This window comes from Coturnix japonica, chromosome 3 (assembly GCF_001577835.2).
Source record: "Coturnix japonica isolate 7356 chromosome 3, Coturnix japonica 2.1, whole genome shotgun sequence".
Taxonomy (NCBI): Eukaryota; Metazoa; Chordata; class Aves; order Galliformes; family Phasianidae; genus Coturnix; species Coturnix japonica.
Window position 1 is genome coordinate 69,032,745 of NC_029518.1, and position 18,372 is coordinate 69,051,116.

The following is an 18,372-nucleotide window of genomic DNA, read 5'->3' on the forward strand; positions in this document are numbered from 1 at the left end:
TCCCTGAGACTGTTTGGATTTAACAGTTCTCACTCCTCTTGCCTAGGGATGTTACTTTGTGATATGATTAAGACCGTCTCTCAGAGGTCAACCCAAAGCCCCCTCTGGGATGGTGCTGTTTTTAGAGGTTGAAGCCTGTTGCTGGCCTGGGTGGGTTCTGGTTAGACAAATTCCTCTTGGGAGCACATCCAGCTTAAAGCTTTGGAGACTGAAGCCTTGAATAGTTTTTAAGGATGTTGCTAAGTACTGAAAAGGCAAAGGAGCAAAAAGGAAAATGTCGGTCAGAAATAGCTGGAATAACAAAAGGGCACGAAGAGAAACAAATTATCTTTCCTGATAAAAGGATATAACAGTATACAACACCGTATTCCACAAACTCTCCGCCAATTCCTCAAATTCTAACAAGTTTTAATAGCTGAAAGCCTGAAGATGATAAAAAAAACTACTATTAATTATTGTATTTGAAAATACATTATTGTATTTGAAAAGCACTGTGCCCTTCTAAAGAACTGTCTGCTGGCAAACCAAAATGGAAACAGAGAGCTCAAAACCCCCTTCTCTTGCATAATTATATCAAACTAGGAAATAAAAAAGCACAGTATACAAATGAACTCACACAGCATCCCAATATGAATCAGTAGAAGAAAAAAAAAATCAGTCACAACTGTGATTGATATAAATTCATCTTTAATCAGTACTTTGAGCAGTTTTATTCTCACTCCAGCAATGGTTACAACAAAGTGAAGACGTGCTTTCATTACTGAGATGTATAAATGAGCTTGGACATGATACAATGAGCAGCCAGCTGGTTGGACAAACTATTGAGAAGGCAATAACTCGCATCAGCTTGCACAACAACGTGGCACGTATTGCTATCACTGGGATCCTGCCACTCCATCTCAAAAGCAGCAATGAAAAACACAAGAAACGCAGAGGGAGTGAAAAATGTGACCAGTCAATCCGTAGCTCTTTAAATTATGTTGTTTTTCTTTTAAATTAGAAAATATTAATTTGGAAATTAACACAATGAAATTCTGTTTAACCTTCTAGAATTTACCATTTAGAGACCAGTGCAGTTAAAAGCAACATTCTCCAAATTGTTTTAGGCACACAGACTTTCTGATTTCTCAGCAGCTCAGCTCTGTGCTTAGGAAAACGTTAGCCAGTAAGTTCCTTTTTGCTCAGTCTGCCCAATAGCTCAGTAACTTGCATCTGACCTAAAATTAGTTCCTATGTATTCACAGGACAGTTTAAGGGATCAAAAAAACACAGTAGGTCTCCCCACAGCCCACCCTTCAAATAAAGTCTGTCACATAAATGTCTGCAAGAAGTAATAAGGATTAAAGAACTAAACACACTACACAGAAAGGACAGCTGATCTGATGCTTGGGATATAGGAGGAATCAGCTCCTTCACAAGGAATCTTCAGCGCAAGCTTCTCAGAGCTTACTATCAGAGTCTGCACAAAGCAAGTTCGAAGCTACCTTCAGCTGATGTTCCACGGTATCACACTTGCATTCTCATACAAAACAATTCCACTGTTTTTGCTGTACACATTTCATTAGATCAGGCTAATGCAAACATTTCATAAACATTTGTTTTGTTCTGGAGAACTTTAGCACATACAAAATAGTGCCAGACTAAAACACTCAGCTGCTCATTGTTTTTTGAGGACTAAACAGCTCCAAAATTTATCAGGACAGTCAATGCGTTTCAGGACAGCCAAACTTAACACATCTTGTCTCTATATAGACAGTTCTCTTCCACTGCTAGAAGCCACTAACAGCAAAACCAGGCCTGCTTCCCAACATATTATCCTTCCTTCCAGTGAAATCATCTCAGGTTTTAAGTTTGCCTTGTTCCAAGACAAAATAGGCAACTGGCCTTGTAGGTCAGAATCAGCCTGTGATCAGAGTAAATAATGCTTAATACAGAAGTTTCCATGTAAGTGCTGTATGTTCCACAAGGGATATTTCAATAGCAACAGAGAATCACTTAAGAGATCTAAATGCTACCATTTATTCAACTCTGTAACTGGCAGACAACATATCTGAGGTCTCTCTGAATTTCACTACCATACTGAGTACAGCAAACATTACAGCTACAGGAAAGTGTGCATTTTTTAAAAGCAATGTTATTATTTGATTCTCCTCAAGTCAATGTTCCTTCAGCTACTTGTCTACCCCAGGCCTGACTGACGTTCAAAGCGTCCCCATTGAATCAACCCTATCGAGAGAGATTTAATAAGGTTTAGTGTGAGGCACACGCTCCTACACCAGCACCGGGCTTTCTGTCAGTTTCTGCTGCATTTAATTGTCCCTCTTCTTTTAGCTTCATTTGCCTAAAGTCTTCTCTAACTTGTTCTAGTAGATCTGGATTGAAAATGACATCCAATGCTGTCATAGCCAAAGCTTTTGCTGTGCGCAAAGCATAGAACTGAGCATTCTGGGACCCTATGGGAAAAAAAAGGAAAGAAAAATGTCAGGTTAGATAACTAATAGTAGATTCCAACTACTACATCAGCACATAAAACATTATAAAGGAAGATCCTAGAGTTTCAAGTGCAGAAAGTTTCCCCAAAAATCCAACTGTGGGAAGCACAACTGATGCCACAGAACAACTTTTGACATGGAAGTGCTTAACTTTCTGCTTCTTACATAAAGAAGGTGGAAAATAGGAAAACAGATGTTCACACTTCCATTGTTAGAAAAGGCAGAGTTTTACAATGTCACCTCTATTTGCAGAACATTGTGCTTTAGGAATAAAAATTACTACTTTCATCCCTTGACTCATACTTAGAAACTCTTAGAACATGCCAACAGTGCTGGCTAATGCTTCTAACTTCTTGGTAGATGGAACTCTGAAGAGAAGTCTGGCTTTTATTATAAGTAATTGGTTGTCTATTCCATATATATTTAATTTTAAATACAAAAATAGAAATGCTAGACATTTTCAGCTTTTTCTCTGTAGCTCTGCAATTAAGTTGTCTCAAGAACCAAATTCAGCTCATAGCTCATCATGCTTGAAGAAAGCAATTTCATTTCTACACAGCCAGTCATGTGCAATCACTTCTTTTAGATCCAGTACTTGCACTTCAGTACATTCACACATTCACTGTGCAGTAGTTCTGAATACTACAGAGCACAAAGAAACTCTAATCACTTGCAATTCAAAATATTTAGTTCCTCAATTATAGTGTAGCGAAGAATTGGCAACCACACCATACAGTACTTCGGGTTCTAGATTTAAGCTTCTGACCACTTCCACTCACCTGCAGCTTCTGTGTATTGCTCAGTATGATTCAATGCATCAGAGCCAATATAAAAATAAGGATGAAGTCCAGGGACCACAAAGGTAACATTTCCAAAGTCTGTGGAACCTAGAAGCAGCATGAAAATACTCAGTCAATGTGAAGAGTTGTAAATTATGTATGAAAATCTATGACAGACATCACCTCTATCCCACATTTAAAACAGAATATCCTTTGTCCCTAATACCAATATGTAAGCATTTCCAATGCCTACAGAAACCATTTCCAACCTACAGAAAGATCTCCCATCAGAGAACCAAGTTTTTCCTAACTAGCCATCTTCAGATGCTCTTAAGTGTGCTTCTGGTCACTAATCTGTTACTGGAGTGCAAGAAAGATACATCAACCTGTTCCTATCCCATATACTGAGATTCTCACCAAGCATCTCCTGAGTAGGCTGTTAATTCAGAAAAGAGGAAAGCTCCAAGCCTCTGAGTTTGGCACATCTCAGCTATTTCAAATCCTGCTCCAGCACCTATCAGCAGGTCCAACAGCCACCTCTCCTCACCACTATGCAAGCATTTCACAAGAGGCAGAAACTCTGAAGTACAAGCAATCTATTTTTCAACAAAAACAGACTGAGAACAGACATGTTTTATATCACTTTTTCACCATTCTCAGTTGCAGAAACATTCACTGCACAAACACTCTTGAAAAAAACAAGATCCAAACAGAATTCCACACCAAATGCTACTGCTTTGTAGATATAAATTGATATTGATATTGATAGTCATAGCTGACCAGCTAGCGCCACTGGTATATCAGCTAGCAGCAGCAACCATCTTGAGGACTACAGCATCTATTTAAAGATACCATCCCAAAGTGGTATATAATGGTATTCCTTATAATAAATCATCTGAGAGTTCATAACTATGTCCTGAGAGGTTTTTTTAATTATCATTAATAAAGCCAAACAGGCAATCCTCTCAGTTCTTCCATATTTGTTAATAAGATGTTTACATGCAGGAGAAATGAACACACCAGTTACTGTGAAATTCAAGTAGCAGGGAAAGTATAAAATAACCTTGTTTCAAAAGGGGTGGGTAAAGAGGGATGACCAACTAAGGGATTTCTCATCAGCTTTCTTCAGATCAGAGCTGAAAGTTTCCTTCAGAGGTAGCTTTTGAAGGGACTTTTACAACTATTTAAATTCTTCCTAACACATCAGGTAGACTCCATATTGTTGCATTGCTGGTAAGAATACATCAGCAATGCTTTGAGACTTGGTAGTGAACTGATTGAAGAATATAGATTTCTATGTTGAAACACAGTTAATAGAAGAGAGCCCACAGAGACTACATTCAGTGATAAAAGAGGACAAGATTAACTTGGTATCTTCTATGCCTGTAGATAAATCAAATGAGAAAGACTTTTCCAAAAAAAAGAAAAAAATGAAGAGAATCCAACTGTTGGCACAGCACTACATTGTTTTCATTCTGAGGACTCCGTACTACTCAAACATTCTTCGGTAAATCTGGAAAGACAAACCAGGAGTCTAAAAAGTCTGACCCCTCCAGACTACAACCAAGAGTTCTAGACTTGCCCTTATACACAACCAGCTGAAAAGTAACCTATGAGTATGTTTAAAGCTACAGCTGCCCAAATAGCTTCCAGTCAAACACCTGAAACTGTAAGCTTGCCATAGAAGCATAAATCAGATTTCCTTCAGGAAGTAGGAAGAACAGCAGTTATGAATACAACATACATTCACACACTATCTTCAACAGAAATGTATCGGGACTCCAACCTCTCAGAAGAATACCCTAAAGCAAATACTGAAGCCTATATAAGTCATTGAGCACATAATGGAAGTCTGTCATTACCACAAAGCATGAGTGGAATAGAAAAATGCAACTGATGCCAGGAAGCCTTTTAATTCAGCCCTGAAACTTCAGAAGGAGTATTTTCAAAACATACTGGTTCCTTAACTTCATCTACACCAATCCTGTGCACAGGGTACCAGCAAAATCTATTAACCCTAAAGGTATCAGAATAAGTTATTGTAAGGGTGGGTGCTTTGGGAGGTCACCAACATCCTGCAGTAAAGCTACAGCAGGAGGAACAGGTCACAGCACCTCCTCAGTCTAATTCAATCCTTTCACATCTTTCCATTTGTGTGCCACAAGGCAGTGCAGTTCGATAAAGACAGACTTCATGATGCTTAGCTGCCTAGAAAGATACCTGTAAGCAGACCGACACTAATACGCATGTAGAGGCGGCTGTGAGTATGCTCATCTGTTAGCGACTTTTCTGCTGCACAGACATGGAGAAGCACCTGAGCTTTCCTTCCCTTTCAACAGAAGAAACTGATATCCTAAAAGAAAACATTGAAAACCATATGAAAACTAAATAGAGATAGAGGTCTCGAAAAAGATGACACAAAACACTCAACCCTCCCCCAACAAGGGCTGCATACAAACTTTTGCTTCTATGTCTCTGGAGACTGTGCTTTGTTACTACTCCTGAGCCCCAGCACCACAAGAATTCACAGGAGAAACTGTGGAAAGAAAAGTCAGTAAAGTCCTACTGCAGCGTGCAACAACAATATAACTTCTCAGCCCTATTTTGACATCTGACAAGCAGCCTAAGGACAAGACAGGCACATGAGAAGTTTCAGTTTAAGCAAATTAATGCCTAATGTTTGAGGCATCACCTAACTTACATATGAAAATACTACTACAAGTAGATAGATGTTTGCACCAAGTTCATTCAAAGGTTGCCTGAAGAAGCAGGACCACGAGTTGTTAATGATTTTCTGAACCCTTAACACAACACCAAGGGAAGCAACCAGCAGAGCTTCAGAAAATTTCACTGCAGTGAACATTCTAAATAAGGTCCCTCCCTGCTTCGCCCCTTTCTTAGGCTAAATGTACTTGTGTACACTTGTACCATGCTGAAGGGAGGAAAAAAGAAACCTGACATTCATTATAAATTGATTTTATACCCAACAAACCAAACCAATTGGTGAAAATATTCTAGCATTGTCCCAATTTGGAAGTGGCAAACAGAGGAAAAAAACCAGAATACCATCAGATCTGTTATGAACCCCATCCAAAGAGTTAGAGAAATCCTACAATACACGAGACCTCACCTGCCTAAAGCTGAACCTCATTTAACATACAGGATATTAGTAACACAAACTAATTACAGTAACTATTTTTACAGTCTCTTCCTTCTAACCAAGAGAAAGGCCTTTAACTTGAATGGACTAGAAACATGATATAAAAGTTATGACCAGTCAAAGCTATAAAGTATTAGCAGCACTTACAAGACTTGAACAGCACTCCTGCAGGAAGATTCTAAGAAACTGCAAAAGGTAACAAGACCCGCCTGAGCATTCAGGAATTTAGTCCTACTACTCTGTGTAGGTCAGAAACTAAGAAAACAAAGCAGCTCTGAGACATAGTCCAGACAATGCAATGAGCACCTACTTGAAAGGCGCCCTGTAGAAAACTAGTCTGCTGAATTTGTGAACCAGAAGCACAGAATTACCTGTTCATGGAATAAGGTTTTAATTAGTTACTGAGATGCCTAAAACTTCACTCAGGCACTTCAAAAAAAGCCAACTCTTAGTTAGATGACCATAGATTTGTCTCTGTGTTGGCTCAACAGTTCTATAAAACAAGGTTTCTATAAAAGGCAGTCTCTATTCATAGCATAAAGCAGAATTCTGTATTTCAAAGTAGCACAAGGAGCCTCAATTCATCCCAAATCCAAGTGCTCCTTAAGTGAAATAATACCATAATGCAATTATTGCTTTTGATGTGTGTTGGGAACATTTCTCTGCTTATTGAGGAAACAAGCACAGGCCAGAGGTATGATCCTTCTACACTTCTTCAGATTTCTAATTTGACCTTTTCTTCTGATCAATGTTTTGTTTAACCCTCCTCTGTCTCATCCTTTTACACACTTAAGACTTGTCATAACAAAAAAAACAGATCAAGTTACCTGACAGAGCATTCAAAATGCAGTCTTCTGATATAAAATCTATTCCAAGCTTCTTGCCGTTCTCCTTGTAAATCTTCTCCAGGCTCTTATTTGGAAGCACATTGTAGTAATCATTTTTACCCCCTTTTATTTCCACCTAGTCAAGAGAAACAAGCTGTTAGACACCTTTCTCCAACCTAAAGCAGTTTAGTGTAAACAAGGACTGAAAAAGTACACGTCCGTACTTCAGAACCACATCAAAGCAGAGAAAGCACAGAGTTTCTTTCAGAAATATAACATCCAGCCAAACATTAGCTTTGTTTTCTGTCAGGCTTCCAAGAGACAGTCAAATACCATAAGGATTTCACAGACTGCATCTCTAAAAAGAGCAGGAAAATCCTCCCGTAACAGCTTCTAATGACTTTCACTGCAGTTACTATCAACCTATGACAAAAATCAATTTAAGTCTTCCACACAATTCTGTTTCACTACTTTTCTTTAGAGCAGTTCCAATAATTACAGCCTCAATAATGTTTATGGAATCAATTCACACAATAAATGTTTGAAAACAAGTGTAAAATATATATATATATATTTATCTACCAATGTCAAGTTCCAAAAGAGATTTTAGCTTTTATTCAGAATGAAGCAGACAGACTTCCTGAAGCCATTCTCTGGCTGTAGTAGAAAAGCCAAAACAGGCAAACAGCACCTAACACCTAGAACACTCCTCACAATTATATACACAATATCTCTTTGTTCTAATGAGCTGTATCAGCACCCTGTACCAACAGCAACCATAACCACCTATCTTACAAATATGCTGTAAGGCAATCTTATTATTTGAACTAGCCACAGGAGAGAGGAATGGGAGGCATCCAGGGTGCTCAGTGAGAAAGGAACATCACTACAACTCACAAGCATTTTTAAACATCACTGAAGTAGAGGGATGTTCCAAGCGACTGAAAAAATGCTGTCATATTCATCTTGAAGGGCCATGAGGACCTTGGAAATTACTGTCCTATCCTCAAGCTCTTGGGGAGATTCTGGAGTTAATTCTCCCTAAAACCAATGTCCAAGTACAAGAGTTATAAGAGTGAGAGTGAATATGCAGCATGGATTTGCTGAAGACTAGATGGTACATGACCAAGTTCAGCTTTTTATAATGACATTCGGCACAGTGGATATGGATGACATTCAGTTTTAAGTTTGTAAACTATACCTAATCAGTGTGGAGCAGGCAATAATGTGAAGATATGTATGGGGAGCAGCTGATAAGCTGAAGGCTGAGCTATATTCTATTCAGGAGGATGTCAACATGACAAGAATAGCAACAGGCTGGCAGGAACCTCATGAACTTGAATAAATCCAGTGTCCTACATCTAGGAGGGAAGAATCCCATGCAGCAGTGCTGTCTGGAAGCCAAATGGTGAGGAGACACAGTACACTGAACAGGATTCAGTAGGGTGCCCTTGAGGTAATGGGACCAAATGTAAACTGAACTGTATCACTAACTGGCGGGATAAGAAGAAAGATTCTTTCCCTCTCCAAGATCCTATTTGGTGTGCTGCGTTCAATTCCATGCTCCTCAGCTCATGATCAAAACACACAGCCGTGAGAATATGTTCATACTTTGCATCCTGTGGCCAGTGCTGCAGCTTTGAAGCAGTCCTCAACCTTCTCTGTCAGAACAGAAAGATCTTTCATTGAAGGGGCACGCAAGTAAAACTCCAGTTCAGTGTAAGAAGGAATGATATTAGGTTTCACACCACCATTTTTTATAACACCTGTGGAAAGAGGAAAGTCAAGTTAAACTACCAGCGTCAAATCCTACTGCTTTATCTTCATCCTTATCATGAAGCTCTTCACTCAAGAATTAAAGACATACAAAAACAAAGCATCAGTTGAGTACAAAATACAAAATGCCAAAAAACAGTGCATAGGCAAGATTTCTTTATCACATCAGATTAAATGGGATGTGTACATGCTTTCCAGCATGATTTCACCCTATTCCTTGGTTAGACATCTGTTATAAGCCTAAAGACAAACCAAGCTAGCATTTGCAATTAATCCCCTGGAATCCAGTGCATCATAGTTGCAAGGTAATCTGGTTGTCGATGACAAAGAAAATAGCCTGTTATAAAGGCTACCTTCATTTCCAGCTCTTAAAGGTTTCCTGAGCTAGAATGTTTCCAGTTTCTATCAGCTTGTAGAAAAAAATTTAATGAATGACATTACTCTGCAATGCTGATATGTGTGTGCTACATGGGACAGAAAGTTTATTAGATTCCTCATACTAATCCTTCAGGAATCTTAAAAGTGTAAGTTATATATACACAGTTTCACTGGAGAATTAAGTTTGAGTTTCAAGTATTCTTTCAAGGAAACATGACAAATACATCCTTTGTTTATGGCACTGGAGGCCATAAAAAACACAATATTTAGCAATTTCAACAGAAAAATACTGTAGTCATCAATACTACATGACAGCTAATTGCTTCCAACAAGCTGCCTTTGTTCCAGGCCTCCTGCTCTTATATATATATATGTGTGTGTGTAATATGATTTGTTTCCCACTGAACCTGAGACAACACCTTATCTACTTTAAATGAAAATAGCACACAAAGTGACTGATGTGTGTAACTGAAGACTGAAAAGGCCACACTGTCAGGATGGAAAGGGGCAACAAATCTTTACCCTTGATGCATTAAGTCTATAAATACTAGGAACTCCAAAGTTTTAATCTGGAATGCAGTCAAAGCAAAGTGCTGAACCAACCAACAATCAGCACTAGTCTACCATAAAGGGAATAGCTCAGAAGTGACAGACAGACATCATAAAGAACCAGAAAGTCAGCAAGCAATCATGAAGATTTGCATGACATATCAGAACACGTCTGCTCAAAACAAGTAGCTCAATGAGCAAACAACTCTCCCTTTTCTCCAATGCAGCACTTTGTAGAGCCTAAAAGTATGCATTTAAATACAGATATACAACAATAAATGGAGAGCAGATCTTAAAAGCAGTCTGCTCTGTAGACAGAACCCTGCTTCTTGACAGAACTTCACTTAAATGCACTGTTTAATATAACTTGAACAGAAAGAAAAAGAAGCTTCTGTTTTTCAGTTTGCAACATTTACCTGTAAGAAGATCAACCCAACAAATACCGGACCAACTCAATCTAACATGTTAAGCTACCATAAGACATTGCTCAGAGATTCTAGACTTAAAACAATGGAAAAGTATTTCAGTGCTTGTTAGTGCATTAATGATTTACAGGATCTCTTAGGGCAGATAGTTAATGCAAGCCCGCAACACAAAACATCTAATACACAGATGTAAGCAAAGCATTCCCACAGTTAAATCCCATTCTGGTTGCTTACACAGTAATTAAAGTTTTACTGTAGTTTTGAGAGTGTTACCTCAACAAAAAGGATTGTTTAGGCCTTTTTTGCTAACGAGGCTTGCAGAAACTAAGAGTTAGCCGCCTCAAGTCCTTTCTTAAACCTACAACACTAGTTTCATACACCCAAACTGAAATGTATTGTCTCCTATGGAGCAATAGGTTAGAGATGTAAGGCTACGCCCACTGAAACTCATATGGATAAGCTGACACAGCAGAACTGCAAATGTTATTTTCATTGACAGATGTGCGCTTCCAGACTCCATTTAGATACCCTGGAGAGAAACATGCAGAGGTGTTAGAGAGCACAAGCTGCCAAGATATACAATGGTCATGAGCTCAGGACATATGTAATACTCATAGCTCATAACAAGATTTCCAAATATGCAGCTGTACATTCATAAGACCTTTAGCAATGAACATTCTTCTTAATTTAAACTCTGATAGAGCTGTATTGGGTATAGGAGGGGAAATTTGGGTTTACAACCAACAGGCAGCTTTCACAGCTCCACTTCTGCAGCTTTCTCACCATGCACAAAGAAATGCAAGATTCTGAAGGTAAAGGAAGCTGACCAGTTAGTATATCTTATTGCAGAAGAAAGATGTATTTCTATCTCAAGGTCTACTAGATATTAAATAATAGAATCCAGCACATCTGACTGGACAACTATTCAGAACTACAGACTCCAGCCACTACTTTTCTTAGCATTAATTTAATTAATTTAATCCACTGAAACACTACATGAATGCCAGCATGAATGAGTACAAAACTGATGCAGAAATTAATACTTCTTTACTCTGAAGCACTTGATTATAAGCCACTGCAAAAACAAATACATAATTTTAGAGGAATTCTATTGAAGCACACTTCGCTCCTTCTTTCTGAACTGCAACTTCAGGTGCAAAGACTTAAGATTATTGTTAACAGTTTGTTGTGACACAGAAATGACTGTAAATATTACATACTATTTAAGTGAAACAGTGATACTCCACAATAGATGAAGTGACACTACTAATTTAATGCAACAGTGCAATATCTCAAATCATGGGATTTTGCAAGTTAGTATTTGAACAGCCTAAAGTCTTACGTGCTGGACATCAGATTTGATGAAGATCTCACCATGAACTCTCCAGGTAGGTTTCATTTGCTGTCTTAAAACAGACAGATTGTTGTATGCAAGAACAGCAGCATCTAATGCATTAACTCCTTCCCAAGGATAAGCAGCAGCATGAGAAGCTTTTCCAAAGTATTTCACAGTCACGCTAGGAAATAAAAGGCATTGCTTATTTGCTATTCATTCACTTACATATTAAAGAAAAAAAAAGCCTCTAAAACAAAAAGTTCCTTTTGTTCACACAATCAATCTCATTTAAGCCTTGTACAGCAGAACACCAAATAACAATTTACCTAACATGACACCATTGCAAAGTTAAACTACCTTTGAGCGAAGGGAGGTGTTGGAAGATTTCTAGAAAGCTAATGATATCAGATAATATTAAGAGCCGATCAGGCAAAACAGCTCCCAGAAAGTACAGTCTTTCCTGCAGATAAAAGGCTTCCTGTAGTACTTAAATTCCTTCAGCACTTTTCTATACCTTCCTGATGGTTCTGAGATACTTACTAATATTCTCCTCAGAGGATGACTGATTCAACATTAGAAGCTGGCTGTCCTAATTCTTGCCAGACTTTTAAATTTGTGCTGTTAATTATACATAATTGATGGAACATGAGTAAGATCACACATAACCCATGTATAAGCAAACAAAAAAACCCAAGTCTTAAGTGTAGTAAAAGCACAGTGGGGTACAGTGAGGTACATTATGCTACAGTAAGGATGCCCTTTCCCTGTACACCTTAAAAAACACTGGGAGAACAGCCTGCAATGATGAAGAAATGCACTGCAAAAGGCATCCTCCAGCTTACAGCAGTCACAATATCACACCTTGATATATGATAGGATGAAGGCAGGCATGAACTCTTCTGATGAGTGTCATTTATTAGCCTTACAAAGAAATTTAGCATCTTCAGTTATATGAAAACTCTGCACATAAGGCAGATATTAAATACTGACATCTCTGTTTATTACCATTTCTCAAATATGCAAACACCAGCTTTTATCAGTACCAGAGGTTTAAACTAATTTGGCTGGAGCTCAAACCCCAGACTTTTACATACAATGCTCTACTCTCAGGCTCACAGAGTTTCTCAAAACACACACTCGTTACTCACCCTGCTAGGGAAAGCCTGCCATGCTCATATCCCTGTCTGCACAAACTCCAACTCAGCCACTTGTCCTCAGCTGACCCCTCAGGCCTGGAACCATGCCACAGCTGTAAGCCAATACTGGCACTTAGATACCAGACAGCAAACAGGGACACAATGGGGTCCCCTGTTGCAGTACAAAATGACTCCTTTAGTGTGTGCAATCCAAGCTAAGCAAGCTTTTGTAATGCCTTTTTTTCCTTCCTCTCTCATCCTCCACAAGGATCACTCACTCCACTCTGCAGGGTATGAGTTTAACATCCCAAGCATTAGACCGCAGCCTTCGAGTCAGCTCATAAACATGATAGGACTGAATACTGTCCAAGTTAGAGGGAAGACAAAGTAAAGATGAAAGCCATGTTGCAATCGTTTTTGTCCATGAGAAACACAAAGCTGCTTATTAAAAACTCAGCACCCCTTCTCTTAGGGCCTCTATTGCAACATAAATGTCACATACAGAATAAAAACAGATTTTGGTGGACAATGAAATATGAGGACCTGGGTCTTCTTGCCAGTCTTGTCAATGTTAAACCTAAAGCAAAGCAGTAACTGAATAAATTGTTCTCCAAAAGCAACACTTTAAAACAAAAAAGAAGCCAATAAAATAAAGTACACACAGGGAAAGCCCCATAGATGCCTATAAAGGAAAGTATGAGTTTATTGAAAGCCAAATCACTCTGAGATTGCATATAAGTTGAAATTTCTGGTTAATGAGACACTATGTCCCCAGCATTAGCTCAGTAATGCAATTCCACCCCAAGCATCCAGCTCTAGTTACACGTCCAGCAAGGAACAGGTGAAGTACAAGTACAGAACAAGTGCAGAAAGTGAACATGTGAGCTAATCAAGAAGTGACAAGGCAGTATTGCCAAAGAGCTGTGCTGCCAGCTGACTGGAACAAGGTGCAATGAGGGCATGGCTGACTGCTGCCTGTACATATAGTGATGTGACCACTTGGAATCAAAGACAAATTTGAACCAAAAGACAAAGCTGATGTTAGTGTTACAGAATCACAGAATGACCCGGGTTGGAAGGGACCTCAAGGATCATGTAGTTCCAACCCCCCTGCCTGGCAGGGCCACCAAACATACACCTTTACTAGAATCAGGTTGCCCAGGGCCCCGTCCAACCTGGCCTTGAACACCTCCAAGGACGGGGCATCCACAACCTCCCTGGGCAATAGTTAATAGATACAAAATAGCCATAATTAAGTTTAGGCCGGAAATTGGCCTAAACTGACTGTGAATTCCTCCTCTGGATGGCACCTGTAAGGTCCCGGCCTAACCTCAGCCTCCGCCGGGCAGCAACCCGGGGAGGAGAACCAAGGATAACCAAGGATAACAGCGAGGCGACCCTCTCCACCTCAGCTCGCTGACTCACTCGTGCTCAGCCACGTCGGGCAGATAAGCCGCGTTCTCCTGCGAGGGGTGCGCCATGAAGACCACATCCAAGCCGTCAAACGCGCCGGCGTTGATCAGGTCGATCTTGCCTCCTCCCTGCTCCTCGGCGGGCGTCCCCAGCACCGTGACCTGCCACACAAACGCACACACAGAATCACAGAATGACCCGGGTTGGAAGGGACCACAAGGATCATGTAGCTCCAACCCCCCTGCCTGGCAGGGCCACCAAACATCACCTTTACTAGATCAGGTTGCCCAGGGCCCTGTCCAACCTGGCCTTGAACACCTCCAAGGACGGGGCATCCACAACCTCCCTGGGCAGCCTGTTCCAGGGCCTAACCACTCTCCTAGTGAAGAACTTCCCTTTAACACGGGCCCGAGCGGCTCCAGGGCCGTGTCCCCGCCCCGTGTGAGGGCACCCACCTGCACGGCGATGGGCGCGGGCTGCGGCAGGCTCTCCAGGGCGGCCTTAAGGCCCAGCGCGGCGGCCGCCCCCACCTCGGCGATGAGGTTGTGTCCGCACGCGTGGCCGATGCCGGGCAGCGCGTCGTACTCGCACAGGAAGGCGACGCGGAGCGGGCTCGGGCCCTGCGGGGGGGCGGCCGTGCCCCAGTCGGCGCGGAACGCCGTGTCCAGCTTGTAGCGGGGCCGCACGGCCCACGCGGCGCCCGGCAGCTCCCCGCCGGAGAAGAAGCCGGTCATGGCGTCGTGCGCGTGGTGCTCCTGGTAGGCCAGCTCGGGACAACGCCAGATGCTGCGGCTCAGCTCGCCCAGCCGCGCCGCGTTCAGCTCCACGCTGTCGCACGCCCGCCGCTTCAGCTCGTCCAGCAGCGAGTCCTGCGGCCCCATAGCGAGGCGGCTCGAGCGTCACCTGCCGACCTGTGCGCTAACCCAACCCCAAGGCTCCTCCGCCCGCACCTGCCAGCCGCACTGTGACCACACGCAGCTGCGCCGCACACTTTTATCGCCTCCGCAGCGCCCCGGGAGCGCTGGGAAATGTAGTTGGGGCGGTGAGCGGCTGCACGGGGTTGGGTGGCTGTATTTTCATGGAGCTGTTTTGCAACACAGGACACAGGATTGGTGTGAAATCCTCAGTGTGTGTATCGCTACTGAGGGCTTAGCAGCACTTGGGCTGCCCAGGGAGGTGGTGGAGTCTCCTTCTCTGGAGATATTCAAGACCCGCCTGGACGCCGTCCTGTGTGACGTGGTGTAGGGAGCCTGCTTTGGCAGGGGGGTTGGACTCAATGATCTCTAGAGGTCCCTTCCAGCCCCTACAATTCTGTGATTCTACTTGGAATGGGTGTGAAGTCCCCATCGTGTTTGATACTAGATGGGGTACCTTGCCTATCTGACCAGTCTGTGCCTGACAAAGGTGATGTCAACAGAAACAAAAATTAAGGCTTTTTTTTCCCCCTGAATTTATTGAATGACTTCATTTTACTGAACAGAATTATTCTCCAGGCTGTTTATCAGCTGTTGTATCAACCATACCCTGTCTCCATGATGCTTCTGTCACCTGCAGTAGTGCCCTGTCCTGCTGAACGCCACGTTTCCTTCTCTTTTCTTGGTGCCCCCCCCATATGACCCTCGGTCGCTCCAAGCAAAGTTCATGCTCCCGTTCCCTGACACAGATACTAATCACAAGCTATTTTTACTCTTGTAACCCAGCCCAGCAAACACTGTGGTCTGTTCTTTCCCCCAGATACTTCCAGACAGAACAAATCTCTCCACCCAGAAATACACGCTGGAATTCCAACTGTGCCACCTGTACATATACTACAGATAGCAGAGGGTGCCCATATACAGCAATAGTCATGTAAGTTCTGTTTTCCCAGCGATTTCAAGGGCTGGGAACCCTTTGAGGCAGGCAGCCCATTGCCAGTGTGCTTTAGAAACAGGCACCCTGGGACGTGTCTCTTTTCTCTACAAGAAGGAAGCAGATGAAGCCTCCAAGCAGAGCATGCTTGAGGGTGTCATTCCTCAAGTGGGCTTTGCTGGGCTCCATACCTCCCCCTGCCCAGGAGCCTGCTCCTGCTGCTTCTCTTTTCTGTGTCTGGCAAACTTTGCATCTAATTAAACCAATAAGAAGCAACTCAGAATATGCTTTTTCAACTGAGTACTGTTTCGCAAGGCACGTAATGGCCCTCTGACGCCTATGGGTCTTCCTGATTCCAGCAGGATTTTCTCTCTCCTTGTCAAAAAGTCATGCCCCATGCCATGCTTTCTTTGGCACATCCAGACACCATCACGGTTTGGAAGAAGGAAGAACTGTGTGTGTATTTATTTTCAAGTAAACAAGAGAAAAACTTTGCAGCTGATCAGTCAACTCATATTCCTGGAAGCAAGCTGTAAATAAATGCTTGTATTTTTGTTTTAGAGGGTGGATGAGGTTCTGGACCTTTTCATTGGTCAATAAGAAGGAACATCTGTTGTGGCCATAAAAAAACTTGATGATCAAGTTTACCTCATCCCACGTTAGCAACATTAGGCATTTAGGTTGAAATCCAGTTCTGACTGAACACAGTGGAAGTGCTGTTATTAAATTCAGGGTGGTCTGGATTTCAAGCCAAAATCCGAAGCTATAAAAACAATAGGACAGTTTGTAGTAAAAACAAAAGCCTGTTGATGCTGGGAGTAGGATCTGTATGCTGACTTACCTAAAATAACATTGTAATGTTCCATTCTTATTTTTCAGATAGCTTTATATTAAGTAATACTTATCAAGACATGCAGTGCTATGAAAGTGGACTGTGTGTTTAAAAGTGTGATGGAGGAGGGTCTTTGGTTGGACTGTGATATCATTGTCACAGTAGAGCAGACATGTTAAAGATCGGGAAGAGATCTTTAAAGGTCATCTTTTAAAGACTTTAAGACGTTCTTAAAAGAAGGGTCTTAAGTCACTGAAGCGCACTGTGAATGAATCAAAAATGCCACTACATTTTCTACATTGCTTATGAAGGGAAAATAACAGCAGGATAGGTTGGATTCAGAAAAACAAAGCTCTCTCCCTTTAGAAACCTCATGTCCACCACTAAAGAGGGACCTCACCATAGTGAGGTCAATATTTTATTAGCTAGAGCAGACTGAGTCAGACTATATGAACCTAATATTTTCCTTAATGTTCAGATTTGGTTACCTCATGTAATCGGAACTAAATGTGAAATTCCTCATATAGCACTTTTATTCCTCTATTCTTCTTTCATATTCCTTTCCCAATCCCCCACGCGTTCGCTATTTGACTTAACAGTTACAGCCTCACCAACTGTCCACCTACTCAAAAAGATAATGCAAAAACTGCACTTGGAACTTGGGTACATTCACTCAGAAGACAGCTGGGGCTATTTGGGCTGTCACTGCCCCCAAGCTCTTTGTAACTGCAAGGGATGCCTGCCCCAACTCTGGTGGCACAATGAAAGACGCGAACATCCAGGAGCTTAACTCCAGCTATCCCTAGACCCTTTGACATTGTATGCTTTAAACACTGGACTTTATCCTGAAGCAGCTTAGAATTATCTGCATTTTCAGTCTGCTGACTCTGCTGTGTGGGTGGTATCCACAGTAATATTGTAAACGGACACAGTTATTTTCATAACAATCACTTTCATGCACCATTAACCACAGGGACTGGTGTAAGCTTTGCTGGCTTCAGACTGGTATAATAAAACAATGCTCTCGTAACTGGTGAAGATTTTCATCTGCACTCAGAAAGTTGTGTGGCTGCAGACTGGATTTAGCTGTATTCTGTATTTTTGCTGCTTTTCTTTCCTATCTGGGCTGTGATGTTTTAACTAACTTAAAGAACAGTGCAAAAGCCACTCAAGGTAAGTATTGAAACCTAGGGAGGGAAGCTGTTCGAAAGACAGGGCTGGGTAAACTCTCATTTCTTTCTTTGGTTACAAAGAGCTTATCAGCTGCTATGGGGCTCCTTGAAGTCTGTGCAGTATAATATAAGCAGAATTAAATCAAATTGGCAGATGTGGAATGGCCAAGAACCGCATGGATTCATGAGGCCAAGTGTTTTCCCTCTTAAATCTTCATGCAGCTGAAAAGAAACTAATAAATGTCACAC

General features: G+C 41.6%; 1 protein-coding gene across 2 annotated transcripts; it reads right to left on the minus strand.

Moving 5' to 3' along the window:
• Positions 1–669: 669 nt before the first annotated feature.
• Positions 670–15,433, minus strand: PM20D2 (peptidase M20 domain containing 2). 2 transcript variants are annotated; one of them, XM_015858954.2, is made up of 7 exons: positions 14,727–15,426; positions 14,284–14,432; positions 11,761–11,903; positions 8,870–9,024; positions 7,259–7,394; positions 3,272–3,379; positions 670–2,453 (listed from the first exon to the last, which is right to left on the minus strand). In XM_015858954.2, exons 1-7 carry the CDS (start codon positions 15,150–15,152, stop codon positions 2,251–2,253), a joined length of 1,320 nt encoding a protein of 439 aa, XP_015714440.1. In that variant the 5' UTR covers positions 15,153–15,426; the 3' UTR covers positions 670–2,250. The 2 variants fall into 2 exon arrangements, 1 of the variants encoding a protein (XP_015714440.1); XR_001554327.2 differs by lacking the exon at positions 670–2,453 and adding an exon at positions 5,492–5,624 and having other exon boundaries at positions 3,273–3,379; positions 14,727–15,433.
• Positions 15,434–18,372: the final 2,939 nt, after the last annotated feature.

Excerpts from the sequence above, each read along its gene's own strand:
- PM20D2 (XM_015858954.2), bottom strand. The coding sequence starts at position 15,152 with ATGGGGCCGCAGGACTCGCTGCTGGACGAGCTGAAGCGGCGGGCGTGC. Across the intron at positions 11,904-14,283 it reads CCCGACGTGGCTGAGCACGA|CGTGACTGTGAAATACTTTG; the intron begins GTGAGTCAGCGA and ends TTTATTTCCTAG. Across the intron at positions 3,380-7,258 it reads CATTTTGAATGCTCTGTCAG|GTTCCACAGACTTTGGAAAT; the intron begins GTAACTTGATCT and ends TGCTGCTTCTAG.